At 41.4% G+C, this 25,049-nt stretch overlaps 1 protein-coding gene across 1 annotated transcript in view; it reads right to left on the bottom strand.

Annotated features, from left to right (window-relative positions):
* WWTR1 (WW domain containing transcription regulator 1) overlaps positions 1–25,049 on the bottom strand; it is a 136,098-nt gene that overhangs the window by 6,784 nt on the left and 104,265 nt on the right. The window contains exons 4-6 of the mRNA XM_058730192.1: positions 18,825–19,027; positions 4,619–4,752; positions 3,294–3,406 (exon numbers count right to left, since the gene is read on the bottom strand). Of these exons, the coding sequence (XP_058586175.1) occupies positions 3,294–3,406; positions 4,619–4,752; positions 18,825–19,027 (450 nt within the window). The remainder of the gene's footprint in view (positions 1–3,293; positions 3,407–4,618; positions 4,753–18,824; positions 19,028–25,049) is intronic.

A 25,049-nucleotide genomic window follows, 5' to 3' on the forward strand; every position in this document is an offset into this window, starting at 1 on the left:
TCTCTTCTTTTGTGAGCAGTAAGAGTTGTACATTCTTTCTAAGAAAAACAAAAAACAAGGGACCTAACGAAACTGAGCAGTGTTACTGTATTTTTTAAAAATATTTTCATAGACTCATTTTCAGGTTATTAAGTGTAAAAGAAACAGCTATCCCTCTTTTTTAAAGTAGTTAAAACATCGATGATTTGTATTATCAATTTTTAGAAGTAATTTCCTAGTAAGCTTGTGGCATTAGAAACTACTAGAAGAATTTTTCTTTAGTGAAATTAGTTGGAACATTTATTAATGAACATAACAAATGTTTTTCCAGAGTTAAATATGAACCATGACTACATGTTTAAAAAAACACGTATGAATATTCTGGAAGAGTGGATGACTTCCCAGCTTTTGCTCTCGTTGTTCCCTTTACTCTATTCCCCACTGCATCCAGTTATGGGTTGCATGTGCGATTTGCAAAGGGAGTGCTCAGCTGGCTTGTTTCCATTCATCATGTGGTCAGTGAATCTAACAGACATTTTCTAGCCACACTTGAGCTGTGCCCACCGCCAGCTGGTCCTCCAGGTTTATGCCTACTTCTTTGAAAGCCTTCACAAACATGACCCTAAATACCCCAGGCTGACGCTCACTTAACCAGGATAACTTGGAAGCCGAGCTTTATCAAGTTCAATTTGTCCTTACTTCAGCCTCTCAGAAGGGGAGAAGAGAACTTTGGGCCAAGCTCTGTGATCTCACGACTCCCCACAATTCCATGAAGTAAGCACATTACTCCCACTTATAGGCGAGAAATCCAAAGCCCTGGCAGGTTCTATCACTTTCCCAAAGTCACTACCGAGAAGTAGAGAAACAAAGATTCACCTTGGGTTGCCTATCTACAAAGACTATATTCTTTTCATTATATCACGTAATTCCATATTTTGGCTTCAAAACATTCCCTACTTACCTACTTGAGGTCATTTTTAGAAGCCATAGAATGAAGCCATCTTTCTTTCTTTTCTTTTTTTTTTTTTTAATGTCAGGTTGAGATTTAGAGCTCCTGAGTCTTTTCTTATTTAACTTTTGGTTTTTATCTTTACTGGCTTCCCAGTGTTTAAAAGATGAAAGCAAACAATTATTAAATGTAGGAAGGAGCTACTTCATAAGGCTGTTCCCAAGAGGACACAATAAATCTCACACTAAAAAACAGAGAGATGAAGAAAGTAAGGGAGGGAAGCAGGAGGGAGGGAGAAAACCTAAGTAATAAATCGAAGAACAACAAAACAAACACTTCAAACTATTCTTGTATGACTCCTCACAAGAAGGTCTGTGCAATCGTCCAAACACGTCGATGACGAGCTGCAGGGAGACCCCAAAGCAGCTGGTCCATCCAACCCACTGCACTCGTAAGGTGCCCAGCTGAGTCTGACTCTTGTCTGACCAGTAGTTTAGCTTCAGAGCACAGAGAGCAGTCATCTAAGAGCACAGTGTAACAGATACAGGCACTGTGGATGATGGCACTGGCGAGAGGACTTCTTTTCATCACGGACAATTCATTTACTATCCTCAGTGATGATGGAGGAGAAATTTGAATGAATAATTGCCAATGGTGGACCCCTCAGCTGTCATTTATTTTTGGTTCTAGACTATCTTCTGGGAGTTGAGCACTTTATGATTTAATCTAGATTTGGCTAATAAGACCAAATTTGGCTTTTGCAAGTGAAGGCCTCACTCCTGGAGAAGAAGAGGAGACGTGACCAGAAGCCAGCTGGGGCCTGCCCTAAAGGTGGGGCAGGTTGGGGACTAGGTCACTAGCTCAAAGTTACCCTGACTCTTCTTTTATATATATATAATTTTTTTTTTTTAATTTTAGAGAAAGAGAGAGAGGACGCAAGCAGGGAAGAGGGATGGGGTGGGGGAAGAGAGAGAGAGAGAGAGAGAGAGAGAGAGAGAGAGAGAGAATCCTAAGCAGGCCCTTCACTTAGCATAGAGTCCAACACGGGGTTCAATCTCACAACCTTGGGATCATGACCTGCATTGAAATCAAGAGTAGGAGGCGCCCCCCCCTCAAAAAAAGAGTCAAACATCAAATCATCAAATGCTCAACCAACTGAGTCACCCAAGCGCTCCCTTTATTTTTTTCTTAAAATTTTAGAGACTGACTTCTTTTTTTATTGTTGTTTTTTTTAATGTGTATTTATTTTTGAGAGAGAGAGAGAAAGGGAAAGAGCATGAGTGGAGTAGGAGCAGAAAGAGACAGAATCCGAAGCAGGCTCCAGGCTCTGAGCTGTCAGCACAGAGCTTGATGCGGGGCTCGAACTCACTAGATGGGAGATAATGACCTGAGCCAAAGTCGGACACTTAACCGACTGAACCACCCATGAGCCCCTGACTCTTCTTTTTAATTGCTGAGGGATGTCACCATGTTGGGACTCGGAGCTGACAATTTAGAATCTTCTGAGTTGCTTAACTTTCCAAATGCCCACTACCAATTGCTCTCCAAATGCAGCAAATGACATGAAAAGATATGAAGTCCGACTTCACAAGAGAAAAAGTGGCCCATATATTACAACTGCAAGCTAGAAGGGGATAAATATTCCACTGTGGAAGAATGGCAGAGAAGACAGTGTGGCATTAATGCAATTGTGAGGGGAGGCTATATGAAGGAAGCAAGGAAGGAAGGAGGGGAAGGAGGAAGGGAAGAAAGAAAGAGGGGAGGAGAGGAAGAATGAGAGGGAGGGAGGGAAGGGAGGGGAGGGAATGAAGGAAGGAAGGAAGGAAGGAAGGAAGGAAGGAAGGAAGGAAGGAAGGAAGGAAGGAGGGAGGGAGGGAGGGAGGGAGGGAGGGAGGAAGGAAGGAAGGAAGGAAGGAAGGAAGGAAGGAAGAAAAGAGGGTCTTGGGTGGCTCAGTTGGTTGAGCGTCCAACTTCAGCTCAAGTCATGATCTCATGGTTCATGAGTTTCAGAGCCCCTCATCTGCCTCGCTGCTGTTAGCTTGTGTTGTCTCTCTCAAAACTAAATAAACATTTTTTAAAAAAGAAAGGAAAGAAAGGAGGGAAGGGAGAGAAGGAAGAAGGGTGGGAAGGGAAGGAAGAAAGAGGAATTTAAAATTCCGTGCCATATATAAAACTGCATTTGTATAAACTGTGGAAGAAAGGACTAGAATTTATTAATAGTGCCTGAGGTTTGGGTAGCTTTTCAGTTGTCACTTTATGTTATTGTTGAGATGACGTGTTTCCGGTGGGATGCAGAACAGAGAGGACCAAGGGGGCGATGCAAGCGTGCAAACACACTGCAAGTACCCGCAGGCTTTGCTCTCACCTGTGTCCATCTCGTCCACGTTGCTGAGGAAGTCCTCTGGGGTCGTCGGGACACTGTAGCACCCTAACCCAAGGCCACTGTCTGTGCTCTGCTCCCTCGAATGATAGGGCCCTCTGGGGAGCAAAATATGGGAGAAATTTCAATGCAAGCCCACGCCAAGAAATTCCAAAATAAAACCACAGGTCACAAAAACCCTAAACTGGTGCAGTTCTGCCATTCTGTCCCGCTTTCCAGGTAATGAAGGGAGGCAGACTTTGCACCTCCCATTAACTTTAAAGCATGCACACCAATGTCAGTGAAATTAAAAGACTGTAGGCAAATAAAAGCGGCCTTTCATGGTAAATTGACACTGATTTCCTTTCTATCTCAAAATAATAAGTTGAACCATGTTCTGCAAATAGAGTATGATGGCATTTATGTAAATTTCTTAAAAAAGAAAACAACGTTCAATATTACTTATGAATGCATACATTAACAACCAAAAGGAAGTATAAAAATATGTGTGATGGATACACCAATTTCTGAATAGTGGCTACCACTAGGGAGGGAAGAAGAGAAAGAGACAGATTTCAGTGGCAGTGGGGATGGGTTTAAATATTAACTATAATACTTAAAAAAAAAAAGATCTATGGCAGTATGGCAAACGTGAGCGTTGTATACATGGGTAAATCCTGTTATTTATATTATTCTGCACATTTGCAATATTTCAAGTCAACAATTTCAACAATTTAAAAATTTAAACAATTTAAACAATTTAAAAATTCCTTTTCTTCATTATCATGAATTTAAAAATTCCTTTTCTTCATTATTTCACTTACTGTTTGTTTTCACCTCTCTTTCTGTTTTTAAAAACTTTCAGAATTGTATTTGTTTGTTTGCTACAAGCCCCTGCAAGAGCAGAAAAGACACAGGAAATAGAGCGCTGCCCTTTACTTGGGTTGAAAAAGCTACAATTAAGGTTTGACTACTTCTACTCATGAACATGTTTCTGGCCAAATTATCTTTTCTTTCTGCTCACATGCTTCATATTTTAAAAACATCATCTCTTTGTTTTAATTAAATTTTTTTACTGTAAAATAGTTTTAGACCCATGTAGAAGATGTAAAAAGAGTACAGAGTTCCTGTGCACCATTCACCCAGCTTCCCCAAGGACATGTTATATAACCATAGTACAATTACCAACATCAGGAAATGGAGAGCTTCCCTCTATCCCCACCCCACACTTCAAGCTCCCCACCTTTCCCCAACATAAACAAAGACCCATTATACTCTAAGACCACATAATAAAGAAAGCAAAAAGAAGTTACTCCAAAATGCTAACTTACCCATTGAGGAAAGGATCTGAGCTATTATTAGTGATGGATCTCATGTCTGGGGTCATGGCTGGCGGGTTGACAGCAGGCTGAACAGTGACTAGAGTCTCGGCTTCCATGGGGAGCTGTCTACAGAGGGCGGCTTCCTACAGAAATAGGACAGTCAGAGGGAGAGGCAAGTTATTCACTCATTTTCACGGGAATTGGAGCAAAGTATGTTTCACATGAAAACCTTCCGCCAAACACGAAGCACTTAACGTTTGTTCCCAATCAGTCAAAATCATCAGGAAATCATTACTGTTCTTTCTCTGGATAAAGTCTTACTGGCATAAGTCACTTTCTGACATCTACAAAGTTAATGAGAAGGTCCGTGACTATCTACCTCAGGACACTTCTGTAACAACTGTCCCACTCATCCAATTATTTAAATACTCAAATCATATAAAGGCGTCGAGACACTTTCTCAGAGACAAGGCTATTTTTATGCCAGATGCTCAGACCAAATCTAAGTCAATCAAAGCAACTGAACTCCTTTGATCTAGCAGGTACATTCTGGTCTTTGCCACAGAGTCAGGCTCTACATCAAATCGTATCTGCGTCAACCAGGAGAGCAAAACAACCAGTTAAAAAGTTTGTTAGTCGGTCAGTTTTTCTATTCGACTAATCATTCTGTTGACCTGATTAAAATGACGGAAGGGTGCGGAACCATGCAGAGCCAAACCCAATCTCACTAACAACAAACTGATAGCATATGGATTTCATTACCAAAAATTAGAATGCTAGAATTATTTTTTTTTTAAGCTGGCATTACTTTGCCAAAAGAAGTCAATCCAAAAGGTTATGAATTTGACTGCAATTACTTTCTCCGGGTAAAACCTCCAGGGAGTCTCTCTCACTTTGACAACCATGAGCAGACATCAAATTCCTTTCAAATTTGCTGCTCTTTCCAGAGAAGAATACTTTTATATGTTTATACTCGCATCCAAAACCAAAGTTCGGCCCTTCCTATATTTATGCCTATCAGTTTCCCACTTTCCAGCCTGAAGTCATTGGTCTTACCATCCCTCAAACCCCAAAACCATGGCTACAATGGCAAACAGAATATTTAGGCCATCTAAATTACGGTATCTTTGTTAGATCTCTTCCAGCCCTAACATGCTATGATTTTAGAGAGTAACTGCTGTCTAGACAAGTCTAGTGAAGTCATCGGCAATAAAAACTTTCGGTTACTAGAGTTCATTGTACTGTTACGGGGAGTTATGGTAGTGTGACTCTTATAAAACATGAGACACCTGATTGATAAGAAACTGCATTGTTAATTTGTATTGAAATAAACACCCTGGCTAGAAAGGGCCTCTGGCTCACTTCTGTTCTGGTTGCAAATAACCAGAATACTTAACAAATTTTCTCCAGTAATCCAAAAAAAGCAAACCAAAAAAAAAAAAAAAAAAAAAAAAAAGGAAGTTAAAAAAAGTTTTTTTTAATGTTTATTTATTTTTGAGAGAAACACAAGAGCGCAAATGGGGGAGAGGCAGGTAGAGGGAGACACAGAATCCAAAGCAGGCTCTGGGCTCTGAGCTGTTAGCACTGAGCCCAACTTGGGGATTGAACCCACAAATTGCAAGATCATCACCTGAGCTGAAGTTGGACACTTAACCAACTGAGCCACCCAGGTGCCCCAAATGGACTCTTTTTTTTTTTTTAAGGTTGATTTTAGTTCATAATTCCAATCTTGGAAGTACTTTCTGAATAAATCTAGAAAAATTAAGTTGTTTTCTGATAGTTGTTTTTACATTGTAGGATATGTGCATTAGAAAACTTACTCTCCAACCAAAGCTTACCGAGGACCTCATAGAGAACCTGAACCTGAACCTGAACCTGAACCTGAACCTGGTGTGAGAAGACCAGAGTCCACAATGCACACTCAAACACGCAAACCAGTCTGAAAACATCTAGTCAATGATAAAATTTCTACTTCTTTGATTTTTTTATTTTTTTAACTTTTCTTTTTAACGTGTGTTTATTTTTGAGAGAGGGAGAGAGAATGGGGGAGGTGCAGAGAGAGAGGGAGACAGAAGATCTGAAGCTGGCTTTGCACCGACGGCAGAGAGCCCAACTCAGGGCTTGAACTCACAAACTGTGAGATCATGACCTGAACCGAAGTCAGACGTTTAACTGACTAAGTTACCCAGGCACCCCTCTAGTGTTTTATAAACTGTGAATGCAGAGATCCTGTGGTCAATAAACTTCACGACATAAAAAATCAACTTTAACTAGCACATTCTATTTTCTAACCATTCTAAATAAATGTGGGGTTTACCCTTAAATGGTATGCTTTTGAACATACAAGTTGAAGAGACTGCTGCATTTCCTTATATCTGACAAAATTTTTTCACCATACATCTTTTGTTTAACTTTATCTATTTATTTTGGGAGAAGAGATAGTTCGTGGGAGGGGCAGAGAGAGAGAGAGAAAGAGAGAGAATCCTAAGCAGGCTGGGCATGTTCAGTGCGGAGCCCAATGCGGGGCTCGAACTCACAAACCGTGAGATCACGACCTGAGGCAAAATCAAGAGTCGGAAGCTTAACTGACTGAGCCACCCAGGCGCCCCTCTCACCATGTGTCTTAAGAATACTGGTTGAATTTCCAATACCAATGTGGTCTGAATTTAAATACAATAAGAATTATTTGTGGAACTTTACTGGATAAAAAATATACATGTACGTAATATATATGAACTATTTGTCTTCTATAATGACATGAAAGTAAAATGTTTAAATTAAAAGAAAAACTATCAAAAACTAGCTATAAAATATATAAATTAAACTTTCCTCTTCATTTAAATTATTGCTGGCATATTTCAAATAGATACAATATAAATTTTTACAAGACCGCTTGTGTGTGATTAAATACATAAATAAAATTCAAAAAGACTATAATAACCAAAGCTGAAATAACCTATACTCTATTGGGGGAAACGTTTCACTGTGCCATCTGCCAATTCACATCTGTTCCCCCTATTTTAAATTAAAGATAATTGAAGTTCCATTCCTCAGCATCGTCATTTCCCCAACTATTTTGAAGGCTTGACCCCACGTCATCAAAAGAGGCAATGCTATGTTCTGTCTGTAGGGGGCTCACATTATCATTTTCCACCTTCAAATGACTGACAAATGAGAAAGAATACAGAAAGCGTGTTGAATGTACCTGAATAATAACTTTGAGGCATCAATCATACTTGACTGAGTTAGAAAGTTATTATAGGGGGCAATACTCTTTCCAAGATTATTCTTGGATTACAAGTCATTCCACACAGCAGTCAAATAAGATCATGTTGGGCCCCTGCTCTACACCCTTCTGGATGGTGCCCCACAAAGCCCAATGTGCCAGCCCTGTCTGCTTCTCCTCCTGTGTCTCTGACATGCTCCCCTCACTCACTCCCTTCCCAGTGCTCCTCCCACTGCCATCATCTGTACCAAGTGTTCCCTCTACTTGGAACGCGCTCCTCGGATCTTCCCAAAGTTCATATGTCACCTACTACCTGCCTCCTACAAATGCTACCTCTTCAGAGACTGCATGAAATTTTCTTCATAGCAACTTAAGTATTTCTTTTTTTTTTTTAATGTTTTTTCTACGTTTATTTATTTTTGAGAGACAGAGCATGAGCAGGGGAGGGGCAGAGAGAGAGCGAGAGACAGAATCTGAAGCAGGCTCCACGCTCTGAGATGTCAGCACAGAGCCCAACTCGAGGCTCAAACTCAAGAAATGTGAGATTATGACCTGAGCCAAAGTTGGATGCTCAACTGACTAAGACACACAGGTGCCCCACAACTTAACTATTTTTCTGTCTTTCCAATTAGAATGTTAGAAAACTCCATGAGAGAAGGTATCTAATTTGTCATGTTCACAACTATATCCTCACTGCCTGGAACAGTCTAGGCCTATAGTAGGTACTCAATAAGTATTTAATGAATACTCAATAAGTTCAATAAGGTACTCAATAAGTTCAATGAATAAATGAAAAATATTACTAGACTTCAAATGGGAATATTTTAAATTGTGATTAGTAATAAAAGAAAAATAAACTGAGAACATTCAATTCTCATCTTCTATCACAAATATGAGTGAAATAACGCCCAATGTATACATCTCTCAACTAGCCAGGCACAAACTCCATCCTTGTGTGATGATCCCACTTCTCTCTTTCCTGCTCCTAAGACAGAAGATAAGCTGGAGGGCAGAGTGGTCAGAAGCAGGAATTCTGAGGCCAGGTGCTTGGATGTGAACCTTGGCTCTGCCGTCTCCCAGCCACTTAACCTCTCTGTTCCTCATTTGGAAAGAGAGGATAATGACAGCTTCTACCCACACAAGATCATTTAATAAATGTTAACTAAGTAATATTATTACCTCATGTCTGTATCCAATCCCAGAAAACAAAAGCAAAAATAAAAACAATCTCAGAAACCACAGTATTGTGTGGAACTGATCCACACTGAGTGGTTTGACATTTCTTCCTGGTCAACTTTCACCTTGGAAGGATTAAATCCAAGTGTGAAATTCATCATGATGAGTCAGCAAAGCTAAAAAAACAATTTTCTTTCCTTCCTTCCTTCCTTCCTTCCTTCCTTCCTTCCTTCCTTCCTTCCTTCCTTCCTCCCTTCCTTTCCTTCCTTCCCTTCCTTCCTTTCTTCCTTCCTTCCTTCCTCCCTCCCTCCCTCCCTTTTTTAAATAAGGAGAGGTCTGTAAACTTCTTTATATAACATAGTTTTTAATATATACGGAGAATAGCGAGAAGTTTCACTTCACTTAATTATGTAAGTTCCATATTTAGAATTTTTAAAAGTCTACCTTTTTTTTGAATGAAAATATTTTCCTATTTCTGCTCATGAATTAAAGGAGGAAAAAAGAGCAGTACAAACCCCAAAGTTTGGAAATAAAAGGACTAACATCACTAAGAGGTCCACATCCAAACAAGGGAGGATTTATTTAAAAAAAAAAAAATTAGGTATAAAATTAAATCCCAGACTCAGTATGATTTTGGCTGCCACATGACATCTGCTGTCCTACATGCCTGACTTTGGTTTGACCAAGAAACAGCAGTCAAGACTGACGAAGGTAAAATAGCTAAACCACAGAGAGAAATGGTGGCAGCGGAGTAAGCAAACGGATGTGGAAACAGAGGCTCAGTCAGCCAAGGTTGGTCTAGGCCTAGACTCAGGCCACCAACTCAGAGAGTGGGTATGGCAGCTGCTTTAGCCTGAGCTGGGGCCCCAGGTCCCTCTAGTCCAGGCAGGAGAACAAAGGCTAGGCTGGAGGCACATCTGAGCTTCTTGGTCTCACTCTCACCTCCCATTTCCACTCCAGTCCAGTGGGTATATGCACAGATGCCTTCCCAGGGTACCCCCACCCTGTCCTCTTGGACAAGTCTTCCGTTTCCTAGACTCCTCGTACTTCGGGTCCCTCTTCACTTAGTTCTATCTCCCCCACCCTTTGAGGTTCTGTTGTTCCATCTTTTCCAGAATGCCTTCCCTGACCACCAGAAGCACAGCAAGCCACCAGCTTCCCCTCTCCTGGCCCTGGACTCCTGAATACACGTATCCAGCTGGGATCTGAAACCCCACATCTCACAATGCACTCCTCATCTGGCCCCAAAGCAGCACTTCCTGGCTGACTTTAAGCCTTCACCCAAAGCTATCACCACCTATCCCAGCTCAAAATCCAAGTCCACCAACTCCCTCAGCTCCCATAGAAATTCATTCATTTGTACCTGTATTTATTTATTTTTTTTTTAAATACGACAGAAGCTACCAGGTGCCCAGGTACTGTTCTTGGCAGCAGGGATACAACAATGAGCACAGGCCAGTGCCCTACCTCGCAACGGATTCTAGAGAGGGAGAAAGAGGTGGACAAGGGCCAAGCCTTGTGGGTTCTGTCTCCTTGATATCTCCATACTCCAAACCTCCTTTCCATTTCAAGTAGCAGATCAGCACTGCTTCTCTAGATATTCCAAAAGACCTTCCTACCTCCAGTCAACCTCCACATGCAAGGCTACATCCAGGTCTCTGTTCTACACTTTGCAAAGAGTGACCTGAGGAGAAAACTCAGGCTGGAAGGGGTCTGGGTCTCATGACTTACGAAGAAGCAAGGCTCTCAAACTATCATGGACTATCACGTGGAAGAAGGAAGATTCCTTCCACCACAGATTTGACGCAGATCTGATGAAGGGCTTTCCAGTTAATAGTCTTGTTGAGTGGTGGGATTGGCTCTTCTCAATTCTCTGGGCTACTAGCCACTGGAATTCTCAAGCAGTTGATGAGGATTAAATGCTATCAGACATGTCCAGAGCTTGGCACAAGAGAGAAAGTGTCCTTGGAATTGGAAAGACTGCAGTTCAAATCCCAGCTTGGCTACTCCCTACCTATAACATCTTGGGCTAAATTCTTAATCTTTCTTGATAGTTTATTCATCTGGGGGGAAAAAAAAGACTGCTTATAAAAGAGTCATCTTGCAGGGCTGTTAAAAAGATTTAAAAGCACATTTATAAAGAACCTGGCCCACTGAGGCAGTCAACAGAATAAGTTACTGATAGTGTTACAGGTTTGAGGAGGCAGAGATGTTGGCTAACTCTTACATATCACTTACTATGTGTGGAGCTCTGTTCTGGGCACTTTAGCATTTCATCCTCATGACAACTCAACTGTCTCCATTTTACAGATGAGAAAACTGAGGCTTGGAGAAGTTAAGCAACCTTCCCAAGATGTATCTCCAGAGTCTGTTTTTGTAGCCACCACACTGACAGTGTGTGGCAGAGAAAGAAAAACCAAAGGTTGAGGTCAGGAGACCTCAACGTTTTAGCTCTTTCACCTACCGGCTGTGGGATGTAGGCAAGTTATTTCATTTCTCTGAGCCTATTTCCCCAGCTAAAAAATGGAAATACCAACCCCCTTCCTTTAGGCAGCTTAGAGGAGGACTGGATGAAACAGCTTGTTTAACTGTCCTGAACACAGTTTCCCTCCCTCAACTGGGAAAAAGATTGAACTGGACATATTTTATGCTCCTTTTCAACGTATATGGGTGGAGCTAGTGTCCTGGGAATTCACAACACATCAAGTTGTAAGTTCAGATTTTAAAGGCCAGTTTCAGAAAGATCTGGAAAGCTGCCCTTAGTAACCCCACCCCTACCCTTCTCTACCACAACTTTATTTTTCTCTATCCAAGCTGGGGGTGGAAAGACTGTTGCAAAATAAAGTCCTGAGAATCTCTTTCAGAGTTTGTGGTTGTTCATCCAGGTCCCTGAAACGAATAATTATATGTGGGTTAAAAAAAAACAACACACACACAACAACAACAACAACAACAACAACAAACTCCTTTCCTAGCAGCTGGGGAAGGGGGTGGGTGTAAAACAGAGTGAGGGATGTGAAAGACAAATGCTGATTTGTAAGTTGAAGATGTCCCGGGAAGCAAACCTCAAAGCTCCTTCCCTTCCAGCTCCCCACTGGCCTACAGCTTGCCTGTGGAATAAATCAACAGAGGAGGTGAGAAAGTAAACAGCAGTTGAAAGCATCCTGCAGCCCTGTCCATCCTTGGATGAGGGCATGCCTGCAGCCAGCCAGCTCCTTCCCTCACTGGAATGTACTTCAAAGAGAAACAAATGACAATAACCCCTTCTGAGGGCACTCTGTTTGATTCTAGCGTGTGTGGCCAGGGATTCTACAAAACTGGAAGATTGGCTTGTTTTAATTATAAAGGGTGGGGTGAGTAGAAACAAATGAAAATATAAAATAAAATAAAGACAATATTTTGAAATCCTAACATTAAAATAGTTACTCTGGTACAGAAGAGTTGCTGTCTCTGCCAAAACCCTAAGGGACTTGAGGGAGAATGCTGAATTATTTACCTTCTTTAGAGGAAAAAAAAATTTTCCCAATGTAAATTTCTTTTTAACTCTATGCCAAGAGATTCTAGAAATTCATTGTCACATTTCCTGGAGCCTCCCTTTTTCAAATACCTCATCATACATTCTCAGCTGCCAGACTGCCGCTATGAAAGAACAGTCAAAACTCTCACACTTTGGGGAAAACATTTGTTGAGTCCATAATGATTACCATGGCCTGTTTGCTGATCTTTCCATTCAGTATGTATACAACGATCTTGTGTTATTCTATAATCTCTGTTGCTCCTTAGAATCATATTAAGGAAAGCATTACAATTTGGATATTCTCTCTTCACTAAGAAAAAAAAAAACAAACAACAACTGCTGAATGGATTTTGAAGTGGTCTATTTCTTCATACCCTGGTGATCTTATTAAGATCAGAAGTATGAAGCTGGGTTTTTCCTTTGTGCAAGCTTGGTGACCCTCTATTTTAAACATGTGTTCAGTTTATACCGTTTTTTAAAAAGGGTCCTTGTAAAAAGAATTGATATTATTTCTCAACAACATAGGAGCACCGAGACATTTTAGAAAACGGAGTGTTTGCTGGGACGTGTAGACAAACGAAAACACTGACAGAAGTTAGAACTGAAGCTCTCTAGAAAGGAGGGACCACGTCTGTGTGCTCACTGCCGTGCATAGTACCTGGAGCGTTTGTTGAACAAATGAATGAATGAACTTAAGTAGCTCGGCTATCATAGGTAGATTTACATATTGGTTGGACAACAGTCGACCCTGAAACCTAATTCTATGAAATGCTTTTCGAAAAGTTAAATTATACCTTCTGAAGGAAAGACTCTTTATGAAACAGCCACCATTTATGCTTCACGACCTGCCATCATATGACACTTTTTAACCTCTCTAAATAGCTATTCTTCACATGACAAAAACCAGACTTCAGATCCTTCTCTCAGAGCAATGCTGCTCAGGGCCGGGTGTGTCCCTCCTGGGCCCACAGTCAGGAATGGCTGCTCGAGGCCGGCCAGCTGGCCAGCCAGACCCCGTAGTGGCTGTCAGGCCTAACAGAAATCTGTGAGACCTGCCAGAAGAATTCCAAAAGAGGCCTCCCGCCCAAACCCTCTGTCCCCATCTCCGTTGCCCTGGCAACCAGAGGCCAGGCTTAGTCAGCAGTTTTGTTTGACAAGCTACATTCTCCCGTCCACGGAGCTCCAATTATGAGAGAGACAAGGGTAAAAGCACAGCTGAATTCGTCTAGGAATAATAATGGTTTCTCAACAAGGCAGGCCCTGAGAACGGACAAGGGGGAGCGAAGGCTTCTCCACTTAAGAATCTTCCAGGGGGCTGACAGGAAGCCCTTGAGGTTAAAATCTTCAAGGCAGAAGGCCCCCCCCCCCAGCTTCATATTTAAAAGAATAATACACATGAAAAGAAATACTCTGCTTAGATAAAGTCATGACTCTGTTTTCATGTCAAGGGATTGTTCTTCTCGATGAGTAAATAGTGACTGAGAGGCCTGTTTCTCAATTTCTTACCAGTTACCAAAATTTTCCATTTCATTGGGTAAAGTTGCAAACATGCCCTTTATGATACTGAGCAACTACTGTGATTTTTAAGCTGTAACAGAATATTCTACAGTTATTGTGGGCATGTGTGGTTCACGGTATTTTGAAAATTATGTCCAGCCCCGTTGTGGAAAGGATCCCAGGCAGCTTACAATACATACAACCAAAGTCACGGTACAACTTCCATGGCTGATACACAATAAATAAATGACTTCCCGATATATTAAGAAGAAGAGATAACAAAATGGGAGTATGACATGCTACCAATTTTGTTTTAAAAAAACACAGCATACACACAGATACATACAAAGACTGGAGAGAAATCACCAGCATCTTCACAGCCACCCTCTCAAAGTAAGAGTATGAGTGATTCTTATGTTCTTTTTGTTGAGTATTTTAAACATTGTTTTACAATGAATGTGTTTTGTCTTTCTTGTATGATGATTTTACTTTATTATTATTTTAATTTATATATAGTAAAATTCACTCTGTGGTAGGCACTTCTTTTTTTATTTTTTATTTATTTTATTTATTTATTTATTTTTGAGAGAGAGAGGAGGGTGCAAGTAAGCAAGGGACAGAGAGAGAGAGAGAGAAGCAGGGCTCACCAGAAGTGGGGTTCGTGTTTTACCCGAAGCGGGGCTCGTGCTCACCTGAAGCGGGGCACAAACTCACCCAAAGCTGGGCTCGAGATCACCGGATGTGGGACTCAAACTCACGAACTGTGAGATCATGACCTGAGCTGCAGTCAGATGCTTAACAACTGATCCACCCAGGGGCCCTGTGGTGTACATTTCTGAGTTTTGACAAATCCATGGGGTTGTGAAATAGCTACCGCAATCAAGCTACAGAACTGTGCCACCAGCTCCAAAATTCCCTGGTGTTGCCCCTTTGCAGGCAGCCCCCCAACCCCCAACCCTGGCAACCACCTCCATTCTCTGTTCCTATAGTTGCCTTTGTCCAGAATGTCATATAAATGGAGTCATACAGTGTATGTTCTTTTTTGGACACGCATGCTTTCTTTCATCTCAATCAGAAAAAAAACCCTAGTCAATTATATCTTTAATAAATTAAAAACATTATATTTTTCTCATTAAAAAGAAAAAAAATGTCACAAACTGAATTCAAATTTATTTTTTAACAATAGGAAGATACTGGGAAGCACACCTTCAACTGAGATTGCTTTCTTTTCTAGAGTTGCCATTTTGCTCATCAACTTGAAGCTGCCTCTTCGTGTTTGGGAAACTTCGCAAAATAAAACTCTCACGATCATGGACAAGAGAGAATGTCTTTCACAAAAATTCACTCTCCACAATGTGTGTGATAGATGCCTGTTGAAAGCAGGGTAACATGCACTTTCCTACTATGACTGTGTGCCACAGACCTGGCTGGGATTTCCCTGTGCTTGTTTGGGGCACCCCTTAGCTTGGAGCACCTGCCAACATTCCATGATAACTCATCAGTTATGGATACAAGAAGTTCAACTGTTGCTATAGCAGCCAAGGCAAATTGTAGGGGCCATTTTTAATAAAACTCTCCTACTTTAGAAGATTCCTGGGGCACTGGGGTGGTTCCGTTGGTTGAACATATGACTTCGGCTCAAGTCATGAACTCACAGTTCATGGGTTCAAGTCCCATGTTAGGCTCTGTGCTGACAGCTCAGAGCCTGGAGCCTGCTTCAGATTCTGTGTCTCCGTCTCTGTGCCTGCCCCTCCCCCACTCATGCACGCTCACACTTCGTCACTCAAAATTAAATAAATGTTAAAAAAAATGTAAAAGAAAGAAAGAAAAAGGAAAGAAGAAAGAGGAAAGGGGCCTCTCTCTTGGAAATTCTCTCGTGATGAATGCAGGTAGGTCAAGGCTGCCTGCAACGCAAGGCCCCCAAGAAGTCAGCCTGTACAGCTAGTGCCCTTGGGGAAGCAAGAGGAGAGCCACGCTCATTACAAACTGCCCAGGGAGCAAAGACTATTCAGACAGTTGTTGACTACCAAGGGCACGGCAGCGGGACAGGATGAACAACTGGAAGTCTACAGATAATCTTCAGCCCTCATCAGGACCACCATTTCCTCTATCCTTATTCCTGTTTTCTACCAAATTCTAAAAGGCAGCCAAACAGGTGAGCCAAGTATCACCTCTATTGACAGTCCATTCCCTGTCCTTGCCCTGGCCTAAGTGCAAATAGTGAGGCAGAAAAATCACCAAAAAAAAAAAAAAAGAAGGAAGAGGAGGAGAAGGAGTAAAGAAAACCCACCAAGATGATAGACATAATCCACACCTGAACAATCAGCCATCTTGGCAAGTGCCCCAGAAAACTATCAGAGAACACTCCAGCACTTTATTGTATGGCCTTAAATAGTATCTTTGACACTGAGTAGCAGGCTGCCTCTGAATGGGAGTGGGGAGACCTTCCACAATTAAAAAGTTTCTTTAGGCCTTTTTTCCTGTATTCCATAATAAAAATAAAAAGACATCAGAACCATCCATTCCATCTCCTTTCCTCCTCCTAACTACAACACACACACACACACACACACACACACACACACACACACACAGTGTGAACTATGTGAGCCTCCATGAGCAAATCTGGACGTTTCTCCCCACTGTGCTGTACAGGAGAATTGCACAATATGATGCAGCAAAATGCTCCTAGTCCCACAGCCTCAAGGGATCAGTATTTAATGAACTTGGTTGGCATTTCTGTAATACGAACCATCAATACTACATTCTGGTTCAAAGGCACCTATGGTTGGAATAAAGGAAACAATTTGGGGCACTCTTCCCCACCCCTTTGCAGAAATACTTTCTGTGGGAAAGAAAGAGGTGGGGCAAGAGAAAGAGAAACACAGAAAGCGGCAGAAACGGAGAAGCAAGCAGTTCTTTGCAGAATGGTGATAGCTTTGTGTAAGAAAAAAAACTCACTAAAGCTTATTTAAATGTAAAACTAAGAGAAAGCTTATAAATGCTACTATAATACTGTTTAATTTGGTCTATATTACAAAACAGAAAAAAATATCCCAAATGGAATTATTATCCTAAGACAAAAAAATAATACAATTACTTCCTGCTAAGAAACATGATACTGTCTATCTAAAAACAGTATAAACAACTGTTACCCTGAAATAACCATGAAAATTCAGACGTAAATCCTCAGGGAAAGAGGCACAACTGTAGTTATATTATGAAGTTGTATTCCTCAAATTCAGAGGATAGTTCTACTGAAGAACAAAGCACAATTTATATTCATTGCCCTCATTTTCAAAGGCCGTGTCTAAAGAATTATTTTAATTCACCATGTTTTTAAAACTTCACACAGTATACATACTTTCATCTTCGAATTTATTTCATGAGAAATACATTAATCATTTATAGATGTCAATGTATATTTTTTAAAGTCTGAGATGTAACTAAAAGAAAAAGTTGTGTTTACCATGATATCCCCACAACACTTGCAAGAAAGCTCTCTGGAACACTTAAAACTACTCACTTCCTGAAACGAGTGAAAGGAAGCCACCCATGTATCTTGCTTCATGTGAGTCAAAAAGGAAAGTCTGAAGAATTAGAACAATAAACGGAAGTTTTCTTCCCTAAAATGTAGCCAGCAAGATTTAAGAGACCTAAAAACATAGGCTACATTAGTTTAGCAACACAGAAGAAATAATTCTGTTCTTGCACAGACCAAGCAACCAAGGAGGCAGAAAACTGTGGGTTCCTTCAGAGATTGTCTTTTATTCATTTTCTGAAATGCTGCATTGACCCTGACCCGTAGAGAATACACAGCAACATTCTATCCGCTGACCGAGTGACTGACTGAATGAATGAAGAATGAATGAATGGAGTATGGCACAAAGGTGCCTGATCAATACCCACTCTATCAGAGCCCATATGCAAACATTTTCCTTCTCATTCTCCCTCAATTTTCCCTAATTCTTTTTTATGCTCCATGGTAAACCAAAGACGGTTGCAAATTCTTTGTCATTTTGTCCATGGAACATCCCCTTCTACTATCTGCTTTAATCTAGGGCAAATCTGTGATTTCTCTGACCAAGAGCATATGGCAGAAGTGACTTGGTGACAGTTTTCAGAACCAGACCGTAAGACGTTGGCAGCTTTACTTCTTGTTTCTTGGAACATTCTCTTTGGGAGACCCACGCTGCTATGCAATATGTCCTACTAGTCAGACTGCCTTGCTAGCTAGAGATGCCATATTTAGATGCTCCAGGTTTTAGTCCCAACCAAGCCCAGTCTTCCAGCTATCTTCATCATGATGCGATGCACTTGAGTAAAGCCATCTTGGACCGACCCTCCAGACCAACCCCCCACCAGTTGAATAGCACTAGGCGGCCTTTGTCAACACTATGTACAGCAGAATTCTACATGCTGAGATCTGCTCAGATTCCTGACCTACAAAATTGTGGATATAACAACATGGCTATTGTTAAGCCACTGTGTTTTGGGATAATATGTTACACAGCAATAGATAATTGGAACACAGTCTTCCTTTCCTTCTAACGATTAGCAGTAGAACTCAAAGGCAGCATGCTAACACCTCTAGTCCTTGTACTCATATGTTTGGCTACAAAGACAATGCAGGTAGATGCTGGGAGGAAAAACTGGGTTCTACTCATACGGTTTAGAGTAGGGTTTGGGCCTTTAATGCTTCTAGAGAAAGATTTACCCTGAAGGCTAGAAGCCACCTACCCTCCAGCCTTGGCACCAAAGATCACGGAGCCTCCAGCAGGCACCACAGAAGGCCATACCTGCCTCATGAGCTCCTCTTGGCGCATTCTAATCCTCTCTCTCTCCATCTGGATCCTCTGAAGCCGAAGTTTCTGCTGCTGCTGCTGTTGAGTGGTCAATGCATTGGGCATGCTCATGAGCCCTGCTGGTGGATTCTGAGTAGGGTGGTTCTGCTGGCTCAGGGTAGTGGATGCCATTTGCTGTTGGTGCTGGTGATTCATCACTATAAGAGAGAACGTGCAGGAGATTAATGAACAGGGCCTATAATACCTTATCAAAAAGAGCCCATCAGAATGCTCTGTGCTTTGAAGTATAGATTCCTGAGATTCCTTCCAAAGTACTTTCTTGTTAATCATTAATGTTTAAGTAATTACTACCTTAATTCAATTCATGGAGGCTCAGATACTGGCCCTACTCCTGACTCAATTAACTCAGCATTTGTGCCCTGTTAAAAATTATTTCACACCTTCCCCGTGTCTAGAGCATATTTTAAGCCTTTAAGAACATAGTGGTCAAAAGTAAATTCCACAAAAGGTTACCACAACATATGATTTAATTTTCAGTAGGACATCTGGGTGTGTGTGCACTTTCTCAGACAACCTCCATGCTTACAGCAGAGCTAGGAAGGACATGAGATTACAGATACATAATGGTGGACAATATTATCTAGGATGGATGAGTTATTCACAAGCAAAGACGTAAAACAAAGCGCCTAGACTAGGGACCTACACAGAAGCAGGACACCACTGATGCTTTGTTCGTAAAGGGTACCCCTGGGGGCACCTGGGTGGCTCAGCTGGTTGAGCGTCCAACTTTGGCTCAGATTATGATCTCATGATCTGTGAGTTCGAGCCCTGCATCAGGCTCTGTCCAGACAGCTCAGAGCCTGGAGCCCACTTTGGATTCTGTGTCCCCCTCTCCTACCCTGTGTCTCACTCTCTCTCCCAAAAATAAAGAAACATTAAAAAAATTAAAAAAATAATTTTAAAATCCTTCAATAAATTCTATAATTGGCATTCCCACATACAAAAAAAAATTATTTTTAAAAAGTGCTAGTTTTTCTTAAAACAATTTACCAGTTAAATGTGCTTAACTTCTGCCTAGGCAATATCCTATAATAAAGAAAACCATGCTTTTGGTTTCTATTTGCTCTTAGATTAGAAACCAAAACAACATAGAGTTTTATATACTTCATTTCTGAGGAAAAACTCCTGATTTTTGCTACATTTGGGATCACTACCTTTAAAAAAGAAAATTATTGGTATCTTTAAGTTTATTCATTTATTTTGAGAGAGAGAGTGTGTGAGTGAGCAGGGGAGGGGCAGAGAGAGACAGAGAGAGAGAGAGAGAGAGAGAGAGAGAGAGAGAGAGAGAGAGAATTCCAAGCAAGCTCCATGTTGTCAGTGCAGAGCCTGATGCAGGGCTCAAACTCATGAGCCGTTGAGATCATGACCTGATCTGAGATCAAGAGTCGGATGCTTAACCAGCTGAGCCACCCAGGTGCCTAGACATATTTTGTTTAAAGTCTAAAGGTTAAATATTTTAGGTCTTTGGTTTGCTATATGGACATCACATAGAAACATGTTTTATAACTAACTTTTCTTAAATGAATTTTAAAGTAGCCTAATCAACCATATATTAAATGTATATGCAGACCCCTCTCTCTCTCACACACACACACACACACACACACACACACACACACACTTGAAAGATACCAGCACAGATTTTCTGGAGACAAATTGGTTTCCTCATGCAACAATTAATTCCACGGCAGGAACTTCCTCCGGATGGGGGTAGAGGTAGGGTAAAAACATTCTTTTTTAAAAAATTTATTTATAACCCACTCAAATCTTTATTGCATTTCCGTGTGCCAGGCACTGGGCTTGTCGTTGGATAAATAGCTCCTGCCCTCACAGGAATTAACAGGCTGTTGGAAGGAATGTGTGAAGAAATGAGGTGAATTTATATGTGGAGCTGTGGAGCTGTGGAATGCTAGTGTTCGACTTTGTCAGGATTCTTAGAAATTATCTAGTCCATCGCTTTAGTTTGTAGAAGAGGTTGAAACCTAGGAGAGGTAAAGGGCTGTGCTCTGGTTAGCAGCAGGTAGAACCAGTCAACGTGGAGGCCTCCTGATGTCCTGTCTACCTGATCTTCCAACCATCCTTGGCCACCCTCTGCCACACCTTACAGTGAAGAACAGTAACAGCTGCTTGAAACTGAGGACAGCCTGCTAACCACGGTCTGCCTTCAATAGCAAGCAAGTTCCCACTGAAACAGCAGGGTCATCAACACAGGGCCCTGGGCCCAGAGCTGTTTGCGTTACAAACGGGAAGCGTTCGAGGAAGGTCCGGAAAGATGGACAACTGTCTGCTGATGAGGACAGGAGCTAACGAGCTCCTGAAGGGGAGGTAAGGATGCTTGTGGAGTACTCTGCCTAATCAGGTGCAGGCTTCCCTTTCTAAACTGAGCTCACCATAAAGAAATCTCACCTTCTGGCACCATTCCTGGCACACAGGGAAATGCAGTAAAACCGTGGGATGAATGAATGGAACCAGCTGGCAATTTCTTATGTTCTCAGTTGGAGAAAAGAAGCACAGCCACAATGGATGCAAAATAATGGGAATGAGTGTTTCATTTCTCGAATGAAATTGTAGAAACTGTTAGAGCATTTTACAAACTCTACTAGAAGGCCTGGGTAAGGGGTCAGGGATTGTGCACACACTGTATCACAGGGGGAAAGTGCTCTTAAAATACAGATTAAAGTGAGACAAAGTCCAGATATCCGGAAAGGCTTAATCCATAAGACTTCTTTCAGGCCAGAAGGAAGCTTAGATGGAAGAACAGTGATTATTTCCAGGGACAGTCATTTCTGAACTTCTGAGAAAGTATGCTCCTATTTTTTTCTGCCATAAATGCTATAGACAAAAAAGAGAAATCTGTGAATTGAGTATTTCCAATCAGAAATCCCCAGACTAGGAGAAAGAAGGTTAAAAAAGCTAGGTTGTTGGTTGGCAGTACAGAGGTTATTAATTTTTAAAAGTGACTGGGGTCCGGTAAGTTAATGATAGGACATTGGAGCAAGGCCATCTTCAGTGATTCGGGAAAACTGCCCTGTCAGTGTTCAAAGACTGCCCCGAGTTCATTCACAATGGACTGTTTCTCAACTCCACACAGAACCAAAGGCTGCTCGGCAGATTTTATTAGCGTCTGCCTCCTTATCTGGGGGAGGTGAAGACTTGGGAGAGCTCTTCGAGAACCACACCCTGGCTCGTCTTCCAAACACCAGACCTCACAGAGACATCAATAGGGAGGAACGGGGGAGATGTTGCTTTCTTCCACTTAATTTAGATTTGATTATGCAGACTACACATCTCCAGTTATTAACTATAGTGACGGGACAAGAGGGGAACTTAGACAAGAGTTTGTTTTCAAGGTCAAGCACACACACCAACAGGATTGTGTATGAGAAGATTCACCACAGTACTGTCTCTCATAGCAAAAGACTACAAATTCTATCCACCAAAGGGAGATGATGATCCCTCTATTCAGAGGAATTCTACAAAACTATTCCAGAGAATGAGGGAGTTCTGTTTTTTATTATTATTATACATACATACACAGCATGTGTATGTATGTACACATATTATACATACATACACAGCAAATTATACATACACAGCAAATCTCTCTAGCAGGATACACAAGAGACTGGTAGGTGCCTCTGGAGAGGAAAACAAGGGTCAGAGATGGGAGGAGATCTTCCTTTTCTTCCTCTGTACCATTTTGTAGTTTTCCTATGTGCATTTATTACTTATATAAAACAAAAAAATATAAAAGTAAAACCATAAAATAAAAATGTGGTCACGTATGCATCAAACTCAGTATTTTCTTGATGGAGCTCAAGGAGATAACCCCCAAATTATCTGATAAGCAACAAATAAGGCTTAAGAATATGATCAAGATCATCAAAGCTGAGAGATCACCTGGTACAGCTCCTCCTTGTACAGAAGACAGAAACCAGCACCCAAAGGAAGAGTGGACTTGGTCAAGGTCATAAAATGGTCAGGGGCCTAGAAGCCAGGTATCCTGGGTCCACCGAGGTGCCCATGATTCAACCTGCCACTCTGCTCCATCTAGTCAATTCATTTCGAACTATTAACCTTCTCTGAGCTTGCAGCTCATGAATGTTACTGATGGTTGAGGTTCTTTAAAACCACTGCTTTTGCTAGCTATTCCGAGAAAATGGGGGCAAAAGAAGACAAAGATAAGCAGAGGGGAGGACCTCAGGAGAGCACGAGAAGGCAAAACATGTAAATCTGCAATGAATAGAACACATCTTGGGATAATATTCCAGAACATTTTAGGGAGAGAACAATAGTTCAATTAAAAAAAAAAAAAGGAGGGGGGCAGAGTATCCAAAATACAGTTTCTGAGGCCAAACCAGTTAAGGGCAGACTGCCATTAAATGCCTCAAAAAAGCTCAAGACCTCATCAGCTCTAGACTTTTGCCAGTCCCCACAGAAAGGAATAACCCAAACAGAAGATTTCTCCATTGAAGCAGGAATGCATGAAAACTAAAGCAGAGACATCTATTTTTTTTCCTTCCAAGCGTCAGAATTTAATTTTAAACCCACATTTATCTTTTTCATTGTTTTCATCTCTTCTTTTTTCCTCCCTCCTTCAATAATTGGCTTTCTCTTCTGTTTTTGGAAATCAATATAACCATGCTCTGTAGCTATGTGGCCAGAAACATTTCACTGCTATCATTTAGTATAAAAGAAAACACAGAGTAAAACAAACTCCACAGCATCTGAGATCCAAACACCCTTTTAATTCAATGACTGTGTCCTTGGTGAAATAAACAGTCAACATGGGAATGGGGTGTGGCAGGGGTTGAGTATCCACGTTGGATACAACCCTTTGGTTAATGCTGCTGAGGGCATTGTACACTGGTGAGCCCTCTGGACTGTTCCAGCAAAAACATTTGGTCACTTCTACAAAGACCCAAGAGTAGGCTCAAGGAGGAAGGTTCCTGAACTCAGTTCTAAGCCCACATATCATTTGCTACCTAAGAAACAAATATGTAAAAAAAAAAAAAAAAAAAGGCAAAGGCTTCACCCCTGAACTTTTGCCTTTTACAGCACAAGGGAATAGAAAGCAATAGCCCATAAAGTGCTTTGGCGGCTTCTCCAAGCCAGGAGCTGCAGACTACGAGGGAGGCCAGTGAATCAGAGGCTGCCCAGTGCGCCTCCTGGAATGTTTGACAAACGTCTTTTTGGCCTCGAAGAGGTTCAGTGACTTGCCATTCTGTGTCCTGGGCTTGCTTCCCTCATTTTAAAAATAGGCTTTGGTCACTCACACACACACACACACACACACACACACACACACACACACAATGCCAAGTGAAGAAAACAAAATGTTAAGGGGTTAGGTTCAACTACAAAATTCATCACAGGCCTGGATGGAGCTGGCTCTGAGTAGATTATGGAAAGGACAACAGTGTGCTGAAAGCCAAAGACCTAGAAAGACACAGAAATTACTTTATTCCCTTCAAGTCTTCCTCCCCAATTCACTTGTGCGTCTGGGGAGGAAAAAGAGGAAAGTCTGTAGCTACGTATACATTTCTCACCTCATTCTCAGCCTTCTTTTTCCTTCTGACAAACTTCGCAGCTGAGGGGTCACCATACCTGGCACTTTGAAACCTTTATTATATTTTTTAATGTTTATTTATTTTTTTATTTTTATTTATTTTATGTTTTATGTTTATTTTTAACGTGTATTTATTTTTGAGAGTGAGAGAAACAGAGTGTGAGCAAAGAAGGGGCAGAGAGAGAGGGAGACACAAAATCTGAAGCTGGCTCCAGGCTCCAAGTTGTCAGCACAGAGCCTGATGCAGGGCTCAAACTCACAACCGCGAGATCATGACCTGAGCCGAAGTAGGATACTCAACAGACTGAACCACCCAGGTACCCCTTAAGTTGAACCTTTAAAAACACATGGTTCTGTCAACATGTCAGAGGCACAATTCCATTTAAGTGAGGGAGAAGGCCTCCCCAAGCACTCTAGGATTTGGGGAGCACCCCAGCACCTACTCCACAACTGTGTTTGATCTGTGATAGAACTGTGTTCTATCAATAATGGAGAAAGTGTCACATGTTGATGACTGTGGTTCATTAGTTCCATAAAAATGTAATACCCATGAGTTCACACTCATATAAACACAAGGCTGAATACATAAA

The sequence above is a fragment of the Neofelis nebulosa genome, chromosome 5 (genome assembly GCF_028018385.1).
Source record: "Neofelis nebulosa isolate mNeoNeb1 chromosome 5, mNeoNeb1.pri, whole genome shotgun sequence".
NCBI classification, from domain to species: Eukaryota; Metazoa; Chordata; class Mammalia; order Carnivora; family Felidae; genus Neofelis; species Neofelis nebulosa.